Source organism: Somniosus microcephalus, chromosome 4 (genome assembly GCF_052327205.1).
Source record: "Somniosus microcephalus isolate GS21.2 chromosome 4, FLI_Smic_1.0, whole genome shotgun sequence".
Taxonomy (NCBI): domain Eukaryota; kingdom Metazoa; phylum Chordata; class Chondrichthyes; order Squaliformes; family Somniosidae; genus Somniosus; species Somniosus microcephalus.
In genome coordinates this window covers 157,928,511-157,950,590 of record NC_140990.1, presented here as the reverse complement: position 1 = coordinate 157,950,590, position 22,080 = coordinate 157,928,511, and the positions used below count along the sequence as shown (strand labels likewise).

Below are 22,080 nucleotides of genomic sequence, written 5' to 3'. Positions count from 1 at the left end.
CAGCAGCCAATTTGTGCACAGAAATGTCCCACAATCAGCAATAAGATAAATGATCAAATAATCTGTCTGTGATATTCGTTGAGGGATAAATATTGGCCAGGACACTGGGGAGAACTGCTCTTCTTCGAATAGTGCCCATGGGATCTTTTGCTTCCAGCTGAAAGGGCAGATGGGGCCTCAGTTTAACATCTCATCCAAAAGACGACACCTCCGACTGTATAGCACTCCCTCAGAACTGCTCTGGAGTATGTATTAGAACACTCCCTATATATCAATGACCTGAGTAGTAGAGTAAACATTAATTTCCAACTAGAACACTCCCCAAGCAACACCAGAGATCAGAACAAATTCCTCCCACCCTCACAGCACTTTGAAACAAGACACCCATCTAAAACAGTTAATTTATTTTGCTCCAGTGTTTCTCTTTCCTCTACTGAAGAAGAGTACCTCTGGGTACCTCTCTGGTGCCTTATCCAAGAGGCCATTCTTCATGTGTGAGCCGAGAAAGTATAGTCTAGATTTTCTGATCCGTGTTAATCCATTTATTTTCAGACAGGTTACTATCAATGTTACAAGAATGCTGAATGGAAAAGCTAGGCTTAATGTCAGCAGGCTGTTTGACCATAGATGGTCCCTAGCTGATCCCAGTCCTTCTCACCCAATGGTGACATGTGCACTTTAAGCAGAAGGTCACCAGATAGCAATCATGAACCCGGCCAAGATCAGCTAATTTAGCACAGACTGGGAATTGAACCTGGGACCAGATGATAGTGTTTCTTACACACTTCTCACTCACTCTCTTTCTGCGTCTCTGTCTCTTTCCCTCTGTCTTTCATTGATTGCGCTTGCTCCTAGTTCCTCTCTGTCTTATTCATACACTGTCCCTTTTATTTGCATTCTTACTTTATTTTCTGTTTCTGTCTATAACTTTATTTTCCGTTTCTGTCTATCTGTATGCCTGGATGGCCTGTCTGTGTGATGCTCCATGTTTCTGCTCCGCTTTCTTTCTGTGCCTCTCGGAAACTGAATGATATGAACACTAAAAATCTTTTGATGTTGTGAAAGGTTTCTTTTCAAATAATGCTGGGTGCAAAGTGCTGTGAAAGAAAATAAACATACACAATAATTGAAGTGAACTAGAGCCCCTAACTGTGCATTGTGGACAATATAGCCAAAGAAGCATTTCTATTTGTTGCAGTACCCAAGGCTGCCAGTCCTTTAAAGATGCTGCTCCTTTGTTCTCTCTGCATTGTTTGTAGCAAGGCTTGTGTCGTCGTCGTCGTCTTCTTCTTAGGCAGTCCCTCGGAACCGAGGATGACTTGTTTCCACATTAAAAATGAGTTCGCAGGTGACTGATTAGTCCAATGCGGGACCTACAGTCTCTGTCACAGGTGGGGCAGACGGTGGTTGAACGGGCGGGTGGGTGGGGCGCTTGGGTTGACATGCGCTTCTTGCGCTGCCTGCGCTTGGCTTCCGCTTGCTCCCGGCGAAGAGACTCGAGGTGTTCGGCGCCTTCCCGGATGCTTCTCCTCCACTTTGTGTGGTCTTGGGCCAGGGATTCCCAGGTGTCGGTGGGGATGTTACACTTTTTGAAGGAGGCTTTGAGGGTGTCCTTGAAGAGTTTCCTCTGCCCACCTGGGGCTCTCTTGCCGTTCCGGAGCTCCGAGTAGAGCGCTTGTTTTGGGAGTCTCGTATCGGGCATGCAGACAATGTGACCCGTCCATCGGAGCTGATGGAGCGTGGTCAAAGCTTCGATGCTGGGGATGTTGGCCTGAGCAAGAACACTGACGTTGGTGCATCTATCCTGCCAATGGATTTGCAGGATCTTGCGGAGGCAGCGTTGGTTGTACCTCTCCAGTGCTTTGAGGTGCCTGCTGTACATGGTCCATGTCTTTGAGGCATACAGCAGGGCGGGTATCACTGCTGCTCTGTAGACCATGAGCTTAGTGCCGGGTTTGAGGTCCTGGTTTTCAAACACTCTCTTCCTCAGGCGACCGAATGCTGCACTGGCACACTGAAGGCGGTGTTGGACTTCGTCGTCAATGTCTGCCCTTGTTGACAGTAGGCTCCCGAGGTATGGAAAGTAGTCCACATTGTCCATGGCCTTGTCGTGGATTTTGATAATCGGGGGGCAGTACTGTGTGGCAGGGGCAGGTTGGTAGAGGACCTTTGTCTTACGGATGTTTAGTATAAGGCCCATGCTCTCGTACGCTTTGGTGAAGGTGCTGACGATGGTTTGGAGTTCAACCTCCGAGTGAGCGCAGATGCAAGCGTCGTCTGCATACTGTAATTCGACGACAGAGGCTTGTGTATTCAGCTTGGAACTGTAACTGGGGTCCTGGAAACTTTTCCAAACCCTTACATTCATATGGAGAATTTTCAACCCTGAAGCCATGTCTATATATTATATTTACAGTGCAGCTGTTGAATGGCAATGCATTTTGAATTGATAGCTTGTGATGGAATAAGCCATATTCCAAGAGATACACCATAATATGAACAGATTTCTGATATTATTAATACATGATATGCTGGGTTTAAAAATTTAAAGCCTCGGAGACACAGGCTGTAAACAGAAAACAGGCTTCTGAGATAAAGATCAGTTGTTAACAAAGTTGTAAACTTCACAAGCTTTTGAAATGGGAATTGGTTAAATATGCTAAAACAATGGCCCTATTGAAATAGCAGTTTGGCGCTTCCAGGAGGTCTGGAGTTTGGGAGAAACACAATGGAATGACCCAAGTAAAGTGTTAAGAACTAACACGTGAAACAGAAACAGAGAATATTAAAAAACCATGTGCCTTTGTAAAAGTAACATCAAATAAGACAGGAAACACGATTAAATATGCAACCAATTGAGATAGCTAGAAAACAACAACCACCCTAGTTGAAGTGTCTTTAATTTACATGTAGTAAACATGATACCTGCAGAACACTTTGAAGATATGACTTCAATAGATGACACCAAACAATCACATGGTTTTTGTATTGAACTTGGAATACCACGGAGTCACAACGTCTGGTTATAACCAGTTAAGCCAATATTAAGAATTGAATGAAAGACCTTCGATAAGAATGGCATCAAATTAAGACTACTGTCATAGTGTTTTCTGATAAGTTTTTGGAACACCTAAAGGTAGAGACATAATTATGCATGCAGCAGCTAAATTGACAATAAGATCAGTAAGAATTCAACAGAGAGAATGAATAAGATAATTTGCTTACATCAGCAGAAAACTTCAAAGAATAAACCACTAAAAAAGAGTATAAAAGATAGGATTTTCAAATGGGAAAACAGAAGTCGTTGGAGACGGGCAAGCGATTCTCAGCTTCAGAACCACTCTGTAAGCCTACAACTCTGAGATTTGATTTTGGTGGATATTCTGGATTAAGAATAAGTAGAAGTGTGGAAATGTAACGAAGTTAAGATTTGAGAATAAGGATCTCTGAGAATAAGATTGTGTAAGCTAATTGTATTTTGAACTGTAAAAGTTGTGATTGAATCAACAGCTGTTAACTGAATGTCGGCTCTTAAATAAAACGATATATTTTTAGAATTGTCCGAGTATTTCTGTATCAATCTCGCAAACCCAATTTCTGTACACTCTTTTGTAAGGAGTTGCAGAATTCTGGGGGATATTCCGGACCCTCATAATATCCGGAAGGTTACAGTCTAGTTAAACTTATTAAAGGTGCTATCCGGAGGACGGTAACATCTTCAGTCGTTCCTTTCCTTTAGGGAGAGATAGCCTGAACCTTTAGACCCATTTAAGCGTCTTATAGAATTCGGCTATCTCTAACTTTAGTTGAAGGTGAACGTCTGGGGAATATGCCTGATCTGGGGTAGCCCGAAAAGGGCTAGGACTTGTAATTATCCCTTCAAGCTGGTTCTGAAACATAAAATGGATTCTGTGAGCTCAACTCAATTGCACGGTGGCTAAGGATTCTGCTCCTAGTGATGTTAAACATTGCAGACCCACAAGGTCCTAGGTTTGATCCCTGGTGTGTGCTGTGTTAGCAGATCTCTGCAAGGGTGTAAGTAGGAGGTAATGGCCGTTGGCTTCAGTGTCCCCTTACTAGGGAGAGGAAACATCAGCTGGAATTCATGTACAATCAAGACAGTTACCTATTGTAGTTCATTCTTCTGCAGGACCTCGAAGCTGTCGAACTCCTTATATTCCTCAGTCTGTTCGCAACCTTGGTGTCATATTTGATCCTGAAATGAGCTTCCGACCACATATCCGCAGCATTTGTAAGACCGCCTATTTCCACCTCCGTAACATCGCCTGCTCCGCCCTTGCCTCAGCTCATCCGCTGCTGAAACCCTCATCCATGCCTTTGTTACCTCTAGACTTGACTATTCCAACGCACTCCTGGCTGGCCTCCCACATTCCACCCTATTTAAACTTGAGCTCATCCAAAACTCGACTGCCCGTGTCCTAACTCGCACCAAATCCCGTTCACCCATCACCCCTGTGCTCGCTGACCTACATTGGCTCCCGGTTAAGCAACGCCTCAATTTCAAAATTCTCATCGTTGTTTTCAAATCCCTCCATGGCCGTACCCCTCTCTATCTCTGTAATCTCCTCCAGCCCCACAACTGCCCTGAGATATCTGCGCTCCTCAAATTCTGCCCTCTTGAGCATCCCTGATTATAATTGTTCAACCATTGGTGGCCGTGCCTTCTGTTGCCTGGGCCCTAAGCTCTGGAATTCCCTGCCTAAACCGCTCCGCCTCACTACCTCTCTTTCCTCCTTTAAGTCGCTCCTTAAAACCTACCCCTTTGACCAAGCTTTTGGTCAGCTGCCCTAATTTCTCCTTATGTGGCTCGGTGTCAATTTTTTGTCTTATAATATTCCTGTGAAGCGCCTTGGGATGTTTTACTATGTTAAAGGCGCTATATAAATGCAAGTTGTTGTTGCTGTCTTGTAGGCCTCAGCCTTAGCTCAATGGTAGCACTCATCACTCTGACTCAAAAGGTTGTGGGTTCAAGCCCACTCCAGAGACTTGAGCACAGTGTCTAATTTTTCTCTTGCCTCTTCAATAGTGGACCTTGGACCCATAGTACTAATCTACAGAGGTACCCAGGTGGCTAAACGCACTGCCAAGTAGACAGTGTAAAACTTTAGCGGCCAAACATTCCAGGTTTAGTTCCCTGTCTGTGATATATCTGTGCATTGCTCAACATTTAACCTTCCATTCAGTCCGCAACTGTGATCTTGAGCTTCCGGTCGCCTGTCATTTTAATTCTCGCCCACTCCCACTTTGACTTCGTTGTCCTCGGTCTCCTACACTGTTCCAATGAAGCTCAACGGAAGCTCGAGGAACAGCACCTCCTCTTTCGATTAGGCACTTTACTGCCTTCCGGACTCAACATTGAGTTCAACAATTTCAGATCATAACCTCTGCCCCCATGTTTTCAGATGGCAGCCGTGGTAATGCTTCTGCTATTCCCATTTACACCTCCTCTAGACCCATCTTTACTTGTCCTATTACCATCTCCTTTAGTCTTATAGAATCATAGAATGGTTACAGCACAGAAGAAGGCCATTCGGCCTGTCGAGCCCGTGCCGGCTCTCTGCAAGAGCACTTCAGCTAGTCCCACTCCTCCGCCCATTCCATGTAGCCCTGCAAATTTTTTTTCCTTCAGGTACTTATCCAATTCCCTTTTGAAAGCTACGATTGAGTCTGCCTCCACCACCCTTTCAGGCAGTGCATTCCAGATCCTAACCACTCGCTGCGTAAAAAAGTTTTTCCTCATGTCGTCTTTGGTTCTTCTGCCAATCACCTTAAATCTGTGTTCTTTGGTTCTCGATGCTTCTGCCAATGGGAACAGTTTCTCTCTTATCTACTCTTGTCCAGACCCCTCAGGATTTTGAACTCCTCTATCAAATCTCCTCTCAATCTTCTCTGCTCCAAGGAGAACAACCACAGCTTCTCCAGTCTATCCACGTAACTGAAGTCCCTCATCCCTGGAATCATTCTCGTAAATCTTTTCTGCACCTCTCTAAGGCCTTCACATCCTTCCTAAAGTGCGGTGCCCAGAATTGGGCACAATACTCCAGTTGAGGCCGAACCAGTGTTTGATACAGGTTCATCATAATTTCCACACTTTTGTACTCTATACCTCTACTCATGAAACCCAGGATCCTGTAAGCTTTTTTAACTGCTTTCTCAACCTGCCCTCCCATCTTCAACGATTTGTGCACATATACTCCCAGGTCTCTCTGTTCATGAACCCACTTTAGGATTGTACCCTTTCGTTTATATTTCCTCTCCTCGCTCTTTCTACCAAAATGTATCACTTCGCACTTTTCTGCATTAAATTTCATTTGCCACGTGTCCGCCCATTCCACCAGCCTGTCTATGTCCTCTTGAAGTCTATCACTATCCTCCTCACTGTTCACTATACTTCCAAGTTTTGTGTCACCTGCAAATTTTGAAATTGTGCCCTGTACACCCACGTCCAAGTCATTAATACATATCAGGAAAAGCAGTGGTCCTTGAACCAACCCCTGGGGAACTCCACTGTATACTTTCCTCCAGTCCGATAAACAACTGTTCACCAGTACTTCCTGTCACTTAGCCAATTTCGTATCCATACTGCCACTGTCCCTTTGCTGGCAAGCCTATTACGTGGCACTTTGTCGAACGCCTTTTGAAAATCCATGTGCATCACGTCAACCGCATTGCCCTCATCAATCCTCTCTGTTACCTCATCAGAAAACTTGATCAGGTTGGTTAAACACGATTTGCCTTTAACAAATCCGTGCTGGCTTTCCTTAATTATTCCACACTTAATTATTCCAGACTGTTAATTTTGTCCTTGATTATTGTTTCTAAAAGCTTCCCCACTACCAAGGTTAATCTGACTAGCCTGTAGTTGCTAGGTTTATCTTTACACCCTTTTTTGAACAAGGGTGTAACATTTGCAATTCTCCAGTCCCCTGGCACCACCCCCGTTTCTAAGGAGGATTATGGCCAGTACCTCCACAATTTCTTCCTTCCCTTCCCTCAGCGTCCTTGCACTATCATCCCTTTTGTCATTTAATCTCTCCTGCCTTCCACCCCATCATAGACCTTCCCTCTTGTTCTTTCCTCCCCTTCTCCGCCTTAAAACCTGTTACATCTCTAACTATTTCCAGTTCTGACCAAAGGTCATCAACCTGAAACTTTAACTCTGTTTCTCTCTCCACAGATGCTGTTTGACCTGCTGAGTATTTCTAGCATTTTCTGTTTTTATTTTAGATTTCCAGCCTCTGCAGTACTTTGCTCTTGTATTAAAGTGCTTTGGATCTGGTATGATTTTCCTCACACGTTACTGGCAGCGATGTACCTCACGACAACACTGTAAAATGGTGGGTTTTTCCCTCTTCCCCTGTCCAGTGATGAGAAGCCCAATGTTGCTGAGACAAGTTGATTCAGCACAAGGCAGGACTTGGGCACGGGACCTTCTGGTCTGGATAGCTCAGTGCCAACTGGAGAACTTTCCGTTGATCATAGAAATTTACAGCACAGAAGGAGGCCATTCGGCCCATCTTGTCCGTGACGGCCAACAAAGAGTTATCCACCCTAATCCCACTTTCCAGCACTTGGTCCCTAGCCTTGTAGGTTACGGCACTTCAATGCATATCCAAGTACTTTTTAAGTGTGATGAGGGTCTCTGCCCCTACCACCCTTTCAGGCAGTGAGTTCCAGACCCCCATCACCCTCTGGGTGAAAAAATTCTCCTCAAATCCCCTCTAAACTTCGGACCAATTACTTTAAATCTATGCCCCCTGGTTATTGACCCTTCTGTTAAGGGAAATAGTTCCTTCCTATCTGTGTTGTATGTGCCTTTAAGAGCCCCTGTGTACTGTAATGCCGGTAGTGGCCACTCGGGCTATATAAGCCTGCATAGTGTCTTGTATCTGTTAGTTCACCTCCAGACTTTGTTCAGTAAACACCTGTAAACCAACTCCTGCATTCCGTGTCTCCATTAACACACGGATACAACACTATCCACTCTATCTAGGCCCCTCATAATTTCATGCACCTCAATTATGTCTCCCCTCAGCCTCCTCTGTTCCAAAGAAAACAACCCCAGCCTCTCCAGTCTTTCCTCATAGCTAAAATTCCCCAGCCCAGGCAACATCCTCGTAAATCTCCTCTGTACCCTCTCTAGCGCAATCACATCTTTCCTGTAATGTGGTGACCAGAACTGCACGCAGTATTCTAGCTGAGGCCTAACTAGCATTTTATACAGTTCAAGCATAACATCCCTGTTCTTATATTCTGTGCCTCGGCTAATAAAGGCAAGTATCCCGTATGCCTTCTTAACTACCTTATCTACCTGTCCTGCTACCTTCAGGGATCTGTGGACATGCACTCCAAGGTCCTTCTGTTCCTCTGCACTTCTCAGTGACCTACCATTTATTGTGTATTCCTTGCCTTATTAGCCCTCCCCAAATGCATTACCTCGCACTTCTCCAGATTGAATTCCATTTGCCACTGTTCTGCCCACCTGACTAGTCCATTGATATCTTCCTACAGTCTGCATTATCCACCGCACGGCCAATTTTTATATCATCTGCAAACTTCTTAATCATATCCCCTACATTCAAGTCTAAATCATTGATATATATCACAAAAAACAAGGGCCTAGAAATTCGCTATCGCCGCGCCAGGTCTTTAGCGCCCGAAATTTAGCGCTCGCCCGGATTCCCGTAGCGCCCGCCTGAAATTCAGTTGCAGCGACCCAAGACGGAGGCGGGCGCTATTGCAGGGTTTGGCCGCCTCGCTTGGGGCGCTGAAAGTCAGTTTCAGGCATCCAGCTGCCGCTGCGCCACCCGATGCGGTGCGGCAGGCTGGGGTACTGCAGGCCTCCTCCTTCTCTTAAGGAGGAGCTGCCTGCAGCCGTGAGATCGCCGCTGGATTCCCCCGGCAAATGAGCCCGGCACCACGGAGAAGTGCCGGGCTCGTGGGGGTCAGACACCAATGCCGTGGGGGGGTGGTGTGGGAGTCCGGGGAGGAAGGAGCGGCCAATCGGCCGCCGGGAAAGCGGCCGGCCGCCCCTCCACCTTTATGCGCCGGCCTCTCGGAGCTGCAAGGCCCCGTTTTTCAAACGCTGTTTGCGGCCGCTACGGGCGAGGCGGCCGCAACTGAATTTGGCAGTCGGCACGGAATCGCATTGGAACCGGGGCGCTGCGCACACCGATGACGTCATCGGTGCCGGCGCAGCGCTACCGGCTAACGCCGATGTTAGGGACCAACTGAATTTCGGGCACTAAAAAACTTCCGGCGCAAACCACTCTTTAGCCAATAAGTGGGCGCAAACGCGACTGAATTTCTAGGCCAAGGAACCTAGTATTGAGCCCTGCAGAACCGCACTGGAAACAGCCTTCCAGTCACAAAAACACCCATTAACCATTACCCTTTGCTTCCTACTTCTGAGCCAATTTTGGATCCAACTTACCACTTTGCCTTGGATCCCATGGGCTTTTACTTTCGTGACCAGTCTACCAAGTGGGACCTTATCAAAAGCCTTGCTAAAGTCCATATAGACAAATCAAACGCACTGCCCTCATCGACCCACCTTGTTACCTCCTCAAAAAATTCAGTCAAGTTAGTTTTAACTATCCCCCCTAACTCTTGGAACGCCTTGCCACCTTATGGGCATTTCATCTTGAGTGCCCACCAGAAAATAACTCAGCTCAGCCAACCGTGCCAACTGACAACTTGATGGGCAGAACTGGCACTGGATCTAGTAGGCATGCTGTTGAGAAGCCAGCTCTATGACACAGAGATTAGCAAACTTGCCCTCCGGTTTGTGAGATGTGTTGTAGTTTTTAGTAGCAGGCAAGACTAGTTGTTTCCTTCGGCAAGAAGTATATCATTTTATGTGGTCTCAACTGTATTAGACGTTCACTTTGTGTAGATATATAGATGGGTCAGTAAAGAAAAGTGATGGGCACATGTAATCTTCATACTTTGTCCATTTGAACTGTGAAAAAACAGCTGGCAGCACAGTTATAGGTTCTGTCTTTCCAAAACTTTGTGTGTATCTAAAGAGAGCACTTTGAGCTGTATAATACTGGGGTGAAATACTGGGGGTGGAGGTCTGTTTCTGCTGACAAATTAAGTGCAAGCCAGCTTGGCTCAGTTAGTAGCACTCTCATTTGGTGTGCTTCAGAAACTCTGCTCCCATTTGTCTGTCCCGCTGGTCCAGGGGGAATCAAAGAACCCAGGGCACTGTGCAAAGAAGAGCAGGCAGTTTTCATGGTATCCTGGAGAACATTTCTCCCTCAACCTACAGCACCAAAATCAAATGATCTCTCATTGTTATTTGTGGGATCTTGCTGTGTGAAAATAGCTCACGTGCTTACTGCTATAACAACAGTCACTGTGCAATGTGGTTCATGGTATGTGAAGTGCTTTGAGATGTAATAAGGTGCTGTACGAATACAATTCTGCCTTTCTTATTGGTACGTTAAATTTTTTTATATACCTGTAGTATTTTGGTACCAAATAGCTAACTGAGATCTGACAACACTGATGGGTGTTTATCTTTGTGTTCTAGGTACTTGGAGACCACACTACAAGGAGGAGACGATTGTAATTGCCTTGGCGTCAGTGTCTGTCGTAGCTGTCCTGATCGCAGCTTTCTTCTTTGGATATAGAATGCTTGCAGGTGAGTGTCTGCAGTGAAACCTGCCTTCATTTCTCCTAGTTTAAACACCGTTCAAAGTTTGCACACTCCCCAGCCCCCCCCGAAAAATTTGTGTGCCACGCAACAGTGGTCCTTCCCACTATGCCAAGCTTCTCCCACCTTCACCTGAAGACGGTGACTCCTCGTTGATTCCACAAGCACCAGTAGCCAGCAACCTTGCCCATTTGGCCATTCTTCATGCAAGTATCGGCCGACTATTTACCATGCAGGCATCACAGCCGAGCTAGATCCTGTCCTCACTCAATTCTGGTCGTCATATTATAGAAAGGATATAGAGGCACTGGAGAGGGTGCAGAGAAGATTTACAAGGATGATACCAGAAATGCGAGGGTATACATATCTTCTTCTTAGGCAGTCCCTCGGAACCGAGGATGACTTGCTTCCACACTAAAAATTAGTTCTCAGGTGGCTGATGTGTCCAATGTGGGACCTACAGTCTCTGTCACAGGTGGGGCAGATGGTGGATGAAGGGGGCAGATGGTGGATGAAGGGGGCGGGTGGGTGGGTTGACGTGCGCTCCTTCCGTTGTTTGCGCTTGGCTTCCAATTGCTCCCGGCGAAGAGACTTGAGGTGTTCGGCGCCTTCCCGGATGCTTCTCCTCCATTTTGTGCGGCCTTGGGCCAGGGATTCCCAGATGTCGGTGGGGATGTTGCACTTTTTCAAGGAGACTTTGAGGGTGTCCTTGAAGTGTTTCCTCTGCCCACCTGGGGCTCTCTTGCTGTGTCGGAGCTCCGAGTGGAGCGCTTGTTTTTGGAGTCTCGTATTGGGCATGCAGGCGATGTGGCTCGTCCATCGTAGCTCATCGAGCATGGTCAAAGCTTTGATGCTGGGGATGTTGGCCTGAGCGAGAACACTAACGTTGATGCGCCTATCCTGCCAATGGATTTGCAGGATCTTGTGGAGGCAGCATTGGTGGTACTTCTCCAGTGCTTTGAGGTGCCTGCTGTACATGGTCCATGTCTCTGAAGCATACAGGAGGGCGGGTATCACTACTGCTCTGTAGACCATGAGCTTGGTTTGAGGTCCTGGTCTTCAAACATTCTCTTCCTCAGGCAACTGAAGGCTGCACTGGCACACTGAAGGCGATGTTGGACTTCATCATCGGTTGACGGTGTCGAAGGCCTTTGTGAGGTCAAAGAAGGCCATGTACAGCGGTTGGTGCTGTTCCCTGCATTTCTCTTGTAGTTGACGCACAGTGAAGATCATGTCCATTGTGCCCCTTAGTGGGCGGAATCCGCATTGCGACTCTGGGAGGAGCTCTTCAGCCACAGGGAGAAGGCGATTGAGGAGGATTCTTGCGATGACTTTCCCTGTGGCAGACAGCAGGGAGACTCCTCTAATTACCGCAATCAGACTTGTCACCTTTCTTGAAGATGGTCACGATTACGGCATCTCTATACATATCCGGAAAGGATGAACAGGCTGGATCTCTTTTTCTCTTGAAAAGAGAAGGCGGAGGGGTGACTTAATAGAGGTCTTTAAAATTATGAAAGGTTTTGATAGAGTAGATACAGAGAGAATATTTCCACTTGTGTGGAAGAGCATATCTAGAGGCCATCAATATAAGATAATCACCGAAAAATCAAATAGGAAATTCAGAAGCAATGTCTTTACCCAGAGAGTGGTGAGAATGTGGAACTTGCTACCAGAGGGGGTAGTTGAGGCAAATAGTACAGATGCATCTAAAGGAAGGCTAGATAAGCATATGAGGGAGAAGGGAATAGAGGGTTATGCTGATAGATTTAGATGAGGAAAGACTGGAGGAGGCTCGTGTGGAGCATAAACGCCAGCAGGGACTGGTTGGGCCGAAAGAGCTGTTTCTGTGCCGTATACCCTATGTAATCCTATGTGTGTGTAAAGTGCAGGGACGTTCTAAGTGTAAACAGAAAAAGCTGGAAATACTCGGCTGGTCAGGCAGCATCTGTGGAGAAACGGAAGTCAATCAGTCAATGTTTCAGGTCTAAGGCTCTTCCTTGGGACTGTAAGATATTAGAATCATAGAATGGTTACAGCACAGAAGAAGGCCATTCGGCCTGTCGAGCCTGTGTTGGCTCTCTACAAGAGCACTTCAGCTAGTCCCACTCCCCTGCCCTTTCCCCGTAGCCCTGCAAATTTTTTTCCTTCAGGTACTTATCCAATTCCCTTTTGAAAGCCATGATTGCATTCCAGATCCTAACCACTCGCTGAGTAAAAAGTTTTTCCTCATGTTGCCTTTGGTTCTTCTGCCAATCACCTTAAATCTGTCTCCTCTGGTTTTCGATGCTTCTGCCAATGGGAACAGTTTTTCTCTACTCTGTCCAGACCCCTCATGATTTTGAACTCCTCTATCAAATCTGCTCACAATCTTCTCTGCGCTGAGGAGAACAACCCCAGCTTCTCCAGTCTATCCACGTAACTGAAGTCCCTCATCGCTGGAATCATACTCGTGAATCTTTTCTGCACCCTCTTGAAGGCCTTCACATCCTTCCTAATATGTGGTGCCCAGAATTGGACACAGTGCTCCAGTTGAGGCCAGCATTACAGATGGACAGCATTTAAAAAGGAGCAGAATAAGAGAAAGGAGGAGGAAAAAAAACCATGAGACCCCCAAGTTCCCTGTAACTTGCCATTTCAATTTCTGTGCCAGCCTTCTTTCCCCCCCCCCGCCTTTTACGCAGTGACTTTTGCTCAATTTCACAGGTGCCAGTTGCCCTCCAATACCTCCCCCAAGTAGCCTTTCCTCATGTCTAAACCTAGACAGTGAGTGTCAGCCGGGCATAGAAACATAGAAGATAGGAGCAGGAGTAGGCCATTCAGCCCCTCGAGCCTGCTCCGCCATTCAATGCGATCATGGCTGATCATCCAAATTCAGTACCCTGTCCCTGCTTTCTCCCCATACCCCTTGATCCCTTTAGCCTTAAGAAATATATCCAACTCCTTCTTGAATATATTTAATGTATTGGCCACTACTGCCTTCTGTGGTAGAGAATTCCACAGGTTCACCACTCTCTGGGTGAAGAAATTCCTCCTCATTTCTGTCCTAAATGGCTTACCCCTTATCCTTAGACTATGACCCCTGGTTCTGGATTCCCCGGCCATCAGAAACATCCTTCCTGCATCTAGTTTGTCCAGGCCTGACAGAATTTTATAGGTTTCGATGAGATCCCCTCTCAATCTTCTAAACTCCAGTGAGTATAAGCCCAATCGACACAATCTCTCCTCATACGTCATTCCTGCCATCCCAGGTATCAGCCTGGTGAATCTTCGCTGCACTCCTTCCATGGCAAGAACGTCCTTCCTCAGGCAAGACGATCAAAACTGCACACAATACTCAAGGTGTGGTCTCACCAAGGCCCTGTACAACTGCAGCAAGACATCCTTGTTCTTGTACTCGAACCCTCTTGCTACGAAGGCCAACATACCATTTGCCTTCTTAATCGCCTGCTGCACCTGCATGCTTACCTTCAGCGACTGGTGTGCAAGAACACCCAGGTCTCTTTGCACTTCCCCTTCTCCCAATCTATTACCATTCAAATAATAATCTGCCTTCCTGTTTTTGCCACCAAAGTGGATAACCTCACATTTATCCACATTATAGTGCATTTGCCATGTTTCTGCCCAATCACCCAACCTGTCCAAATCGTGCTGGAGTTTCACGACATCCTCCTCACAGCATACCCTCCCCCCCAGCTTTGTGTCGTCTGCAAATTTGGAGATATTACATCCAATTCCCTCGTCCAGATCATTAATATATATTGTGAACAGCTGGGGTCCTAGGACCGATCCTTGCGGTACCCCACTAGTCACTGCCTGCCACTCGGAAAACGACCCGTTTATTCCAACTCTTTGCTTTCTGTCCGCCAACCAGTTCTCTATCCAAGTCAATACCTTGCCCCCAATCCCATGTGCCTTAATTTTGCACGCTAATCTCTTATGCGGGACCGTATCGAAAGCCTTCTGAAAGTCCAAATACACCACATCCACTGGTTCTCCCTTATCTATTTTACCAGTTACATCCTCAAAAAATTCCAGTAGATTAGTCAAGCATGATTTACCTTTTGTAAATCCATGTTGACTTGGTCCGATCCAGTCACTGCTTTCCAAGTGCTCTGCTATTACATCTTTTATAATGGACTCTAGCATTTTCCCCACTACCGATGTCAAGCCTACTATAATTCCCCGCCTGTTCTCTACCACCTTTTTTGAATAGTGGGGTAACATTAGCTACCCGCCAATCCATGGGTACCGTTCCAGAGTCTCTAGAGTTCTGGAAGATGACCAGCAATGCATCTACTATTTCTAGGGCCACTTCCTTAAGTACCCTGGGATGTAGATTATCAGGCCCTGGGGATTTATCGGCCTTCAGTCCCATCAATTTTCCTAACACCATTTCCCTACAAATACTGATTTCTTTCAGTTCCACCCTTTCATCAGACCCTATGTTCCCCGGCATCTCTGGGAGGTTATTTGTGTCCTCCTTTGTGAAGACAGAACCAAAATATGTATTTAGTTGGTCTGCCATTTCTTTGTTCCCCATTATAACTTTGTTCCCCATTATAAATTCCCCCGATTCTGACTGCAAGGGACCTACGCTTGACTTCACCAATCTTTTTCTCTTCACATATCTATAAAAGCTTTTACAGTCAGTTTTTATGTTCTCTGCAAGCTTACTCTCATATTCTATTTTCCCTTTCTTAATTAATCCCTTTGTCCTCCTTTGTTGAATCCTAAACTGCTCCCAATCCTCAGGATTATTGCTTTTTCTGGCCAATTTATATGCCCTCTCTTTGGACCTTATGCTATCCTAATTTCCCTTGTTAGCCACGGTTGGGTCACCTTTTTTGTTTTATTTTTATGCCAAACTGGGATGAACAAATTCTGTAGTTCATCCATTCGGTCTTTGAATGTTTGCCATTGCCTATCCACCGTCAACCCTTTGAGTGCCATTCCCCAATCAATCCTACCCAACTCGCTCCTCAGACCATCATAGTTTCCTTTATTTAAATTGAGGACCCTAGTCTCCGAGTCAACTACTTCATTCTCCATCTTAATGAAGAATTCAATCATATTATGATCGCTCCGACCCAAGGGGCCTCTTACAACAAGATTGCTAATTAATCCTTTCTCGTTACATAATACCCAGTCTAAGATGGCCTGATCTCTGGTTGGTTCCTCGACATATTGGTCCAGGAAACCATCCCGTAAACACTCCAGGAATTCCTCCTCCACAGTATTGTTACTCATTTGGTTGGCCCAATCTATATGTAGATTAAAGTCATCCATGATGACTGCTGTGCCCTTATTGCACGCTTCTTTAATTTCTCTTTTAATGCCATCCCCAACCTCCGCCTTACTGTTTGGAGGTCTATAAACCACTCCCACTAACGTTGTTTTCCCCTTAGTATTTCTCAATTCTACCCATACAGATTCCACCTCATCAGAGCTAATATCCTTCATTACAATTGTGTTAATCCCTTCTTTAACCAGTAATGCTACCCCACCTCCCTTTCCTTTTTGCCTATCTTTCCTGAATATCGAATACCCCTGGATGTTGAGTTCCCAGTCCTGGCCTTCCTTGAGCCACGTTTCCATAATCCCAACCAAATCGTATTTGTTTACTTCTATTTGCGCAGCCAATTCATCCACCTTATTACAAATGCTCCTTGCATTAAGACACAAAGCCTTCAGGCTTGTTTTTTTAACGCTCTTAGACCTATTAGAATTATTATTTACTGTGGCCATGTTTGATTTATTCCGTTGATTTCTCTGACTACCACTTTTGTTTTTCTCCTTCCTATCTTTTGCTTTTATCCTTGTTTCCCTTTCCTCTGTCTCCCTGCTCAGGTTCCCAATCCCCTGCCATTTTAGTTTAAACCCTCCCCCACAGCACTAGCAAACACTCCCCCTAGGACATTGGTTCCAGCCCTGCCCAGCTGCAAACCGTCCGGTTTGAACTGGTCCCACCTCCCCCAGAACCGGCTCCAATGTCCCAGGAACTTGAATCCCTCCCCCTGGCACCATTCCTCTAGCCACGTATTCATCTGAAGTATCCTTCTATTTCTACTCTGACTAGCACGTGGCACTGGTAGCAATCCTGAGATTACTACCTTTGAGGTCCTGTTTTTTAATTTATCTCCTAACTCCCTATACTCCGCTTTTAGGACCTCATCCCGCTTTTTACCTATATCGTTGGTGCCTATATGCACCACGACAACTGGCTGTTCACCCTCCCCTTCCAAGATGTTCTGGAGTCGCTCGGAGACATCCTTAACCCTTGCACCAGGGAGGCAACACACCATCCTGGAGTCTCGTTTGCGGCCACAGAAACGCCTATCTATTCCCCTTACAATTGAATCCCCTATTACTATAGCTCTGCCCCTCTTTTTCCTCCCATTCTGTGCAGCAGAGCCACCCCTGGTGCCAGGAAGTTGGCTGCTGCTGCCATCCTCTGATAAGCCATCCCCCCCAACAGCACTCAAAGTGGTGTATCTGTTGGAGAGGGGGATGGCCACAGGGGACCCCTGCACTACCTGCCTGCGCCTAGTACTCTGCCTGTTGGTCACCCGTTCCCTTTCTTCCTGTCCAATCTCTACCTGCGGTGTGTCCAACTCCGTAAATGTGCTATTCACGTTGTCCTGAGCATCGTGAACGCTCCAGTATGTGTCCAATCGCAGCTCCAGCGCCGCAATGTGGTCTGTCAGTAGCTGCAGCTGGATGCACTTCCTGCACATGTAGTTGTCAGGGACACAGGAAGTGTCCCTGAGTTCCCACATATCGCAGGAGGAGCAGATCACGGGGCCCGGCTGTCCTGCCATGACTTACCCTTTAATTCATTGAATTTAAATTAAATCAATCAATCCCACTAATTACACTACAGTTAACTGGTTTACCAACAGTCCCTGCTACACCAGAGAGACCTTAGAAACTATAAACCAGAGTTAAAGTTTAAAAAAAGAGAAATACTCACCAACCAAATACTCACCAACCAATCACTTTCCTGCTTCCTGGTGATGTCACACTTTGATTACTTTTTACCTCTCTCCCCTGCTGTTGAACTGGTCGGGCTGCTCCTGACTCACTGCCGCCGGTGTAACTGCCGCCGATGCTGTGTTCCCACACAAGCCCGCTCTAGTCGGGCTGCTCCTGACTCACTGCCGCCGGTGTAACTGCCGCCGATGCTGTGTTCCCACACAAGCCCGCTCTAGTCGGGCTGCTCCTGACTCACTGCCGCCGGTGTAACTGCCGCCGATGCTGTGTTCCCACACAGGCCCGCTCTAGTCGGGCTGCTCCTGACTCACTGCCGCCGGTGTAACTGCCGCCGATGCTGTGTTCCCACACAAGCCCGCTCTAGTCGGGCTGCTCCTGACTCACTGCCGCCGGTGTAACTGCCGCCGATGCTGTGTTCCCACACAAGCCCGCTCTAGTCGGGCTGCTCCTGACTCACTGCCGCCGGTGTAACTGCCGCCGATGCTGTGTTCCCACACAAGCCCGCTCTAGTCGGGCTGCTCCTGACTCACTGCCGCCGGTGTAACTGCCGCCGATGCTGTGTTCCCACACAAGCCCGCTCTAGTCGGGCTGCTCCTGACTCACTGCCGCCGGTGTAACTGCCGCCGATGCTGTGTTCCCACACAGGCCCGCTCTAGTCGGGCTGCTCCTGACTCACTGCCGCCGGTGTAACTGCCGCCGATGCTGTGTTCCCACACAAGCCCGCTCTAGTCGGGCTGCTCCTGACTCACTGCCGCCGGTGTAACTGCCGCCGATGCTGTGTTCCCACACAAGCCCGCTCTAGTCGGGCTGCTCCTGACTCACTGCCGCCGGTGTAACTGCCGCCGATGCTGTGTTCCCACACAGGCCCGCTCTAGTCGGGCTGCTCCTGACTCACTGCCGCCGGTGTAACTGCCGCCGATGCTGTGTTCCCACACAGGCCCGCTCTAGTCGGGCTGCTCCTGACTCACTGCCGCCGGTGTAACTGCCGCCGATGCTGTGTTCCCACACAGGCCCGCTCTAGTCGGGCTGCTCCTGACTCACTGCCGCCGGTGTAACTGCCGCCGATGCTGTGTTCCCACACAGGCCCGCTCTAGTCGGGCTGCTCCTGACTCACTGCCGCCGGTGTAACTGCCGCCGATGCTGTGTTCCCACACAGGCCCGCTCTAGTCGGGCTGCTCCTGACTCACTGCCGCCGGTGTAACTGCCGCCGATGCTGTGTTCCCACACAAGCCCGCTCTAGTCGGGCTGCTCCTGACTCACTGCCGCCGGTGTAACTGCCGCCGATGCTGTGTTCCCACACAAGCCCGCTCTAGTCGGGCTGCTCCTGACTCACTGCCGCCGGTGTAACTGCCGCCGATGCTGTGTTCCCACACAAGCCCGCTCTAGTCGGGCTGCTCCTGACTCACTGCCGCCGGTGTAACTGCCGCCGATGCTGTGTTCCCACACAGGCCCGCTCTAGTCGGGCTGCTCCTGACTCACTGCCCCCGGTGTAACTGCCGCCGATGCTGTGTTCCCACAGTACCCTCCACGTGAGCCTGTAGTCCAATTCACATTTACCCACCCTGCTCCCTATATCCCTTAAACCCATTTTACTTCATCCACCTCTCCAGTCTAACCTTGAATGTTGGCAGTTTCTGCCTCAACCACTAACCCTATAAATGAATTCCACATCCTCACAACTCTGAGTGAAGAAGTTTCTCCTGCCCTCTGTTCGGAATCTCTTACATGTAATCCTTTATCTCTGGCCCCTCATTCCAGACCCCTCAACTATTGGAAACAGTCTGCTTCTAACTGCCCTGTCCCATCCTTCTATAATTTTAAACACTTCTATCTTATCGCCCCATTAATCCATGATGAAAAGGGCACTGAGTTTTAATGTATTTCCTCATACCAGACAGGTTCCCAGTGAATCTACGTCATACCCTCTCTAAAGCCTCAATACTCTTTCTACAGCGTGGAGCCCAATACTGAACACAGTACTCTCTAACTGAGACAATAGCAAAATACTGCAGATGCTGGAAATCTGAAATAACAACAGAAAATGTTGGAAATACTCAGCAGGCCAGGCAGCATCTGTGGAGAGAGAAACAGAGTTAACGTTTCAGGTCTGGGACCCTCTAACTGAGGTCTTATTGAGGTTTTAGAAAGGATTATCATTACCTCGTGACTTTTATATTCTATACCTCTTGTGATAAAACCTCGAATGCCATTAGCTTTTTTAACAGCCTGATCAACCTGAGGTGCTGCCTTTATTGTCCTGTGAATCTGTAGCCTTAGATCCCGCTGCTTTTCCACAGCACCGAGCCTACTTCCATTCAGGGTATAATTACTGCTGTTATTTCTTTTGCCAAAATGTATCACCTCACCCTTACTGACATTGAATTCCATCTGCCACTTTTTAGCCCATTCCCCCACCTCATCAATATCACTTTGGTCTTCCAAAGAATTAACTATACCTCCTATTTTGGCATCATTTGCAAATTTTGACACCACTCCCTAAATCATTGATATACACAGTGAACAGGAGCGATCACAGAACTGAATTCAGTGGGACGCTCAGAAAAACTACCCATTAAGGAGAGAGTGGGGACTTGGATAGTGTGCAGTAAATGCATTTAACCAACATTCAGAATGATAGACACCCAGGCTTTCTTGAGTGCAAGGAATGTCCTAGGCCAAAATGAATGACTGAGAAAGAGGAAACACATCCACATTGCTACACTACCATCTAGTGGTCAAATCACATATTCTGATCAAGAACTATGGATTCAGACCAGACCAGCCAGATGTGGCATTGTTATAATAATATCACTTTATAACTTAGCCATACAACTGAGAAGGTGTCAGATTCAATCGTGGGCTGTGCTGAGTTGACTTACTTCAGTCGAGGAAGTGGTGTAAGGAGGTGAAATGAACCAGAGTTCCTGCTCCTGTTCTCCTCCAGGCTGGTGGTGTGGATGCTATGGTTGATCTCAGTGTCAGTTTCCCCTGAACTGGGGAGCAGCTTGGGGACTTAAACTACCAACAGCTTCAGGAAAGCTGGCATGAGGGTAAGCTTTGGACATATGAAAACAATGAGTGTCAAGGGCTTTGTAACTTCAGTTCCTTTACATATATTGGAAGCCGAAAAACATAAGGACATGAAGAAACCCTGAAGGGGAAATCCAAATGTTGAAGTCATAAAATTGGTGCTGGGGCAAGCTCCCTTGGAAAATATTGAACTTTTACTTTAGAAATGAAACCTTGTTGGCTCACTTTAAGCACTTCACAATTCATTCATTTTAGTCATAAAAGAGAAAAACAAAGTGAGATTTGGAAATCAGCAGACCAACCACACAATCATTTTGCCAAGCAATCACTCTCCCAAATCCAACCTCTCCCACCACCCCCCATCAGCCCAGTTCGCAAAGGCATTCTACCTCTTCTGGACCCAGTTGAAAGAGACACTACCTCCCATCCAACTCCCCACCCTCACACACACTGTACCCCATCCAACTCCCCCATCCTTTCACACCCACACTGTACCCCATCTAACCCCCCACCCTCACACCCACACTGTACCCCATCCAACTCCCCACCCTCACACACACACTGTACCCCATCTAACCCCCCACCCTCACACACACACTGTACCCCATCCAACTCCCCACCCTCACACACACACTGTACCCCATCCAACTCCCCACCCTCACACACACTGTACCCCATCTAACCCCCCACCCTCACACACACACTGTACCCCATCTAACCCCCCACCCTCACACACACACTGTACCCCATCCAACTCCCCACCCTCGCACACACACTGTACCCCATCCAACCCCCCACCCTCACACACACACTGTACCCCATCCAACCCCCCACCCTCACACACACACTGTACCCCATCCAACTCCCCACCCTCGCACACACACTGTACCCCATCCAACCCCCCACCCTCACACACACACTGTACCCCATCCAACTCCCCCATCCTTTCACACCCACACTGTACCCCATCTAACCCCCCACCCTCACACACACTGTACCCCATCCAACTCCCCACCCTCACACACACACTGTACCCCATCCAACTCCCCCATCCTTTCACACCCACACTGTACCCCATCTAACTCCCCACCCTCACACACACTGTACCCCATCCAACTCCCCACCCTTTCACACCCACACTGTACCCCATCTAACTCCCCACCCTCTCACACACACTGTACCCCATCCAACTCCCCCACCCTTTCACACCCACACTGTACCCCATCTAACTCCCCACCCTCACACACACTGTACCCCATCCAACTCCCCCACCCTTTCACACCCACACTGTACCCCATCTAACTCCCCACCCTCACACACACTGTACCCCATCCAACTCCCCCATCCTTTCACACCCACACTGTACCCCATCTAAC

General features: G+C 47.7%; 1 protein-coding gene across 1 annotated transcript in view; it reads left to right on the top strand.

Annotated features, from left to right (window-relative positions):
* The window catches only part of bmpr2b (bone morphogenetic protein receptor, type II b (serine/threonine kinase)), a 254,725-nt gene that overhangs the window by 145,693 nt on the left and 86,952 nt on the right, over positions 1-22,080 (top strand). Inside the window, exon 3 of the mRNA XM_085985397.1 lies at positions 10,559-10,669. Within this exon, the coding sequence (XP_085841523.1) occupies positions 10,559-10,669 (111 nt within the window). The remainder of the gene's footprint in view (positions 1-10,558; positions 10,670-22,080) is intronic.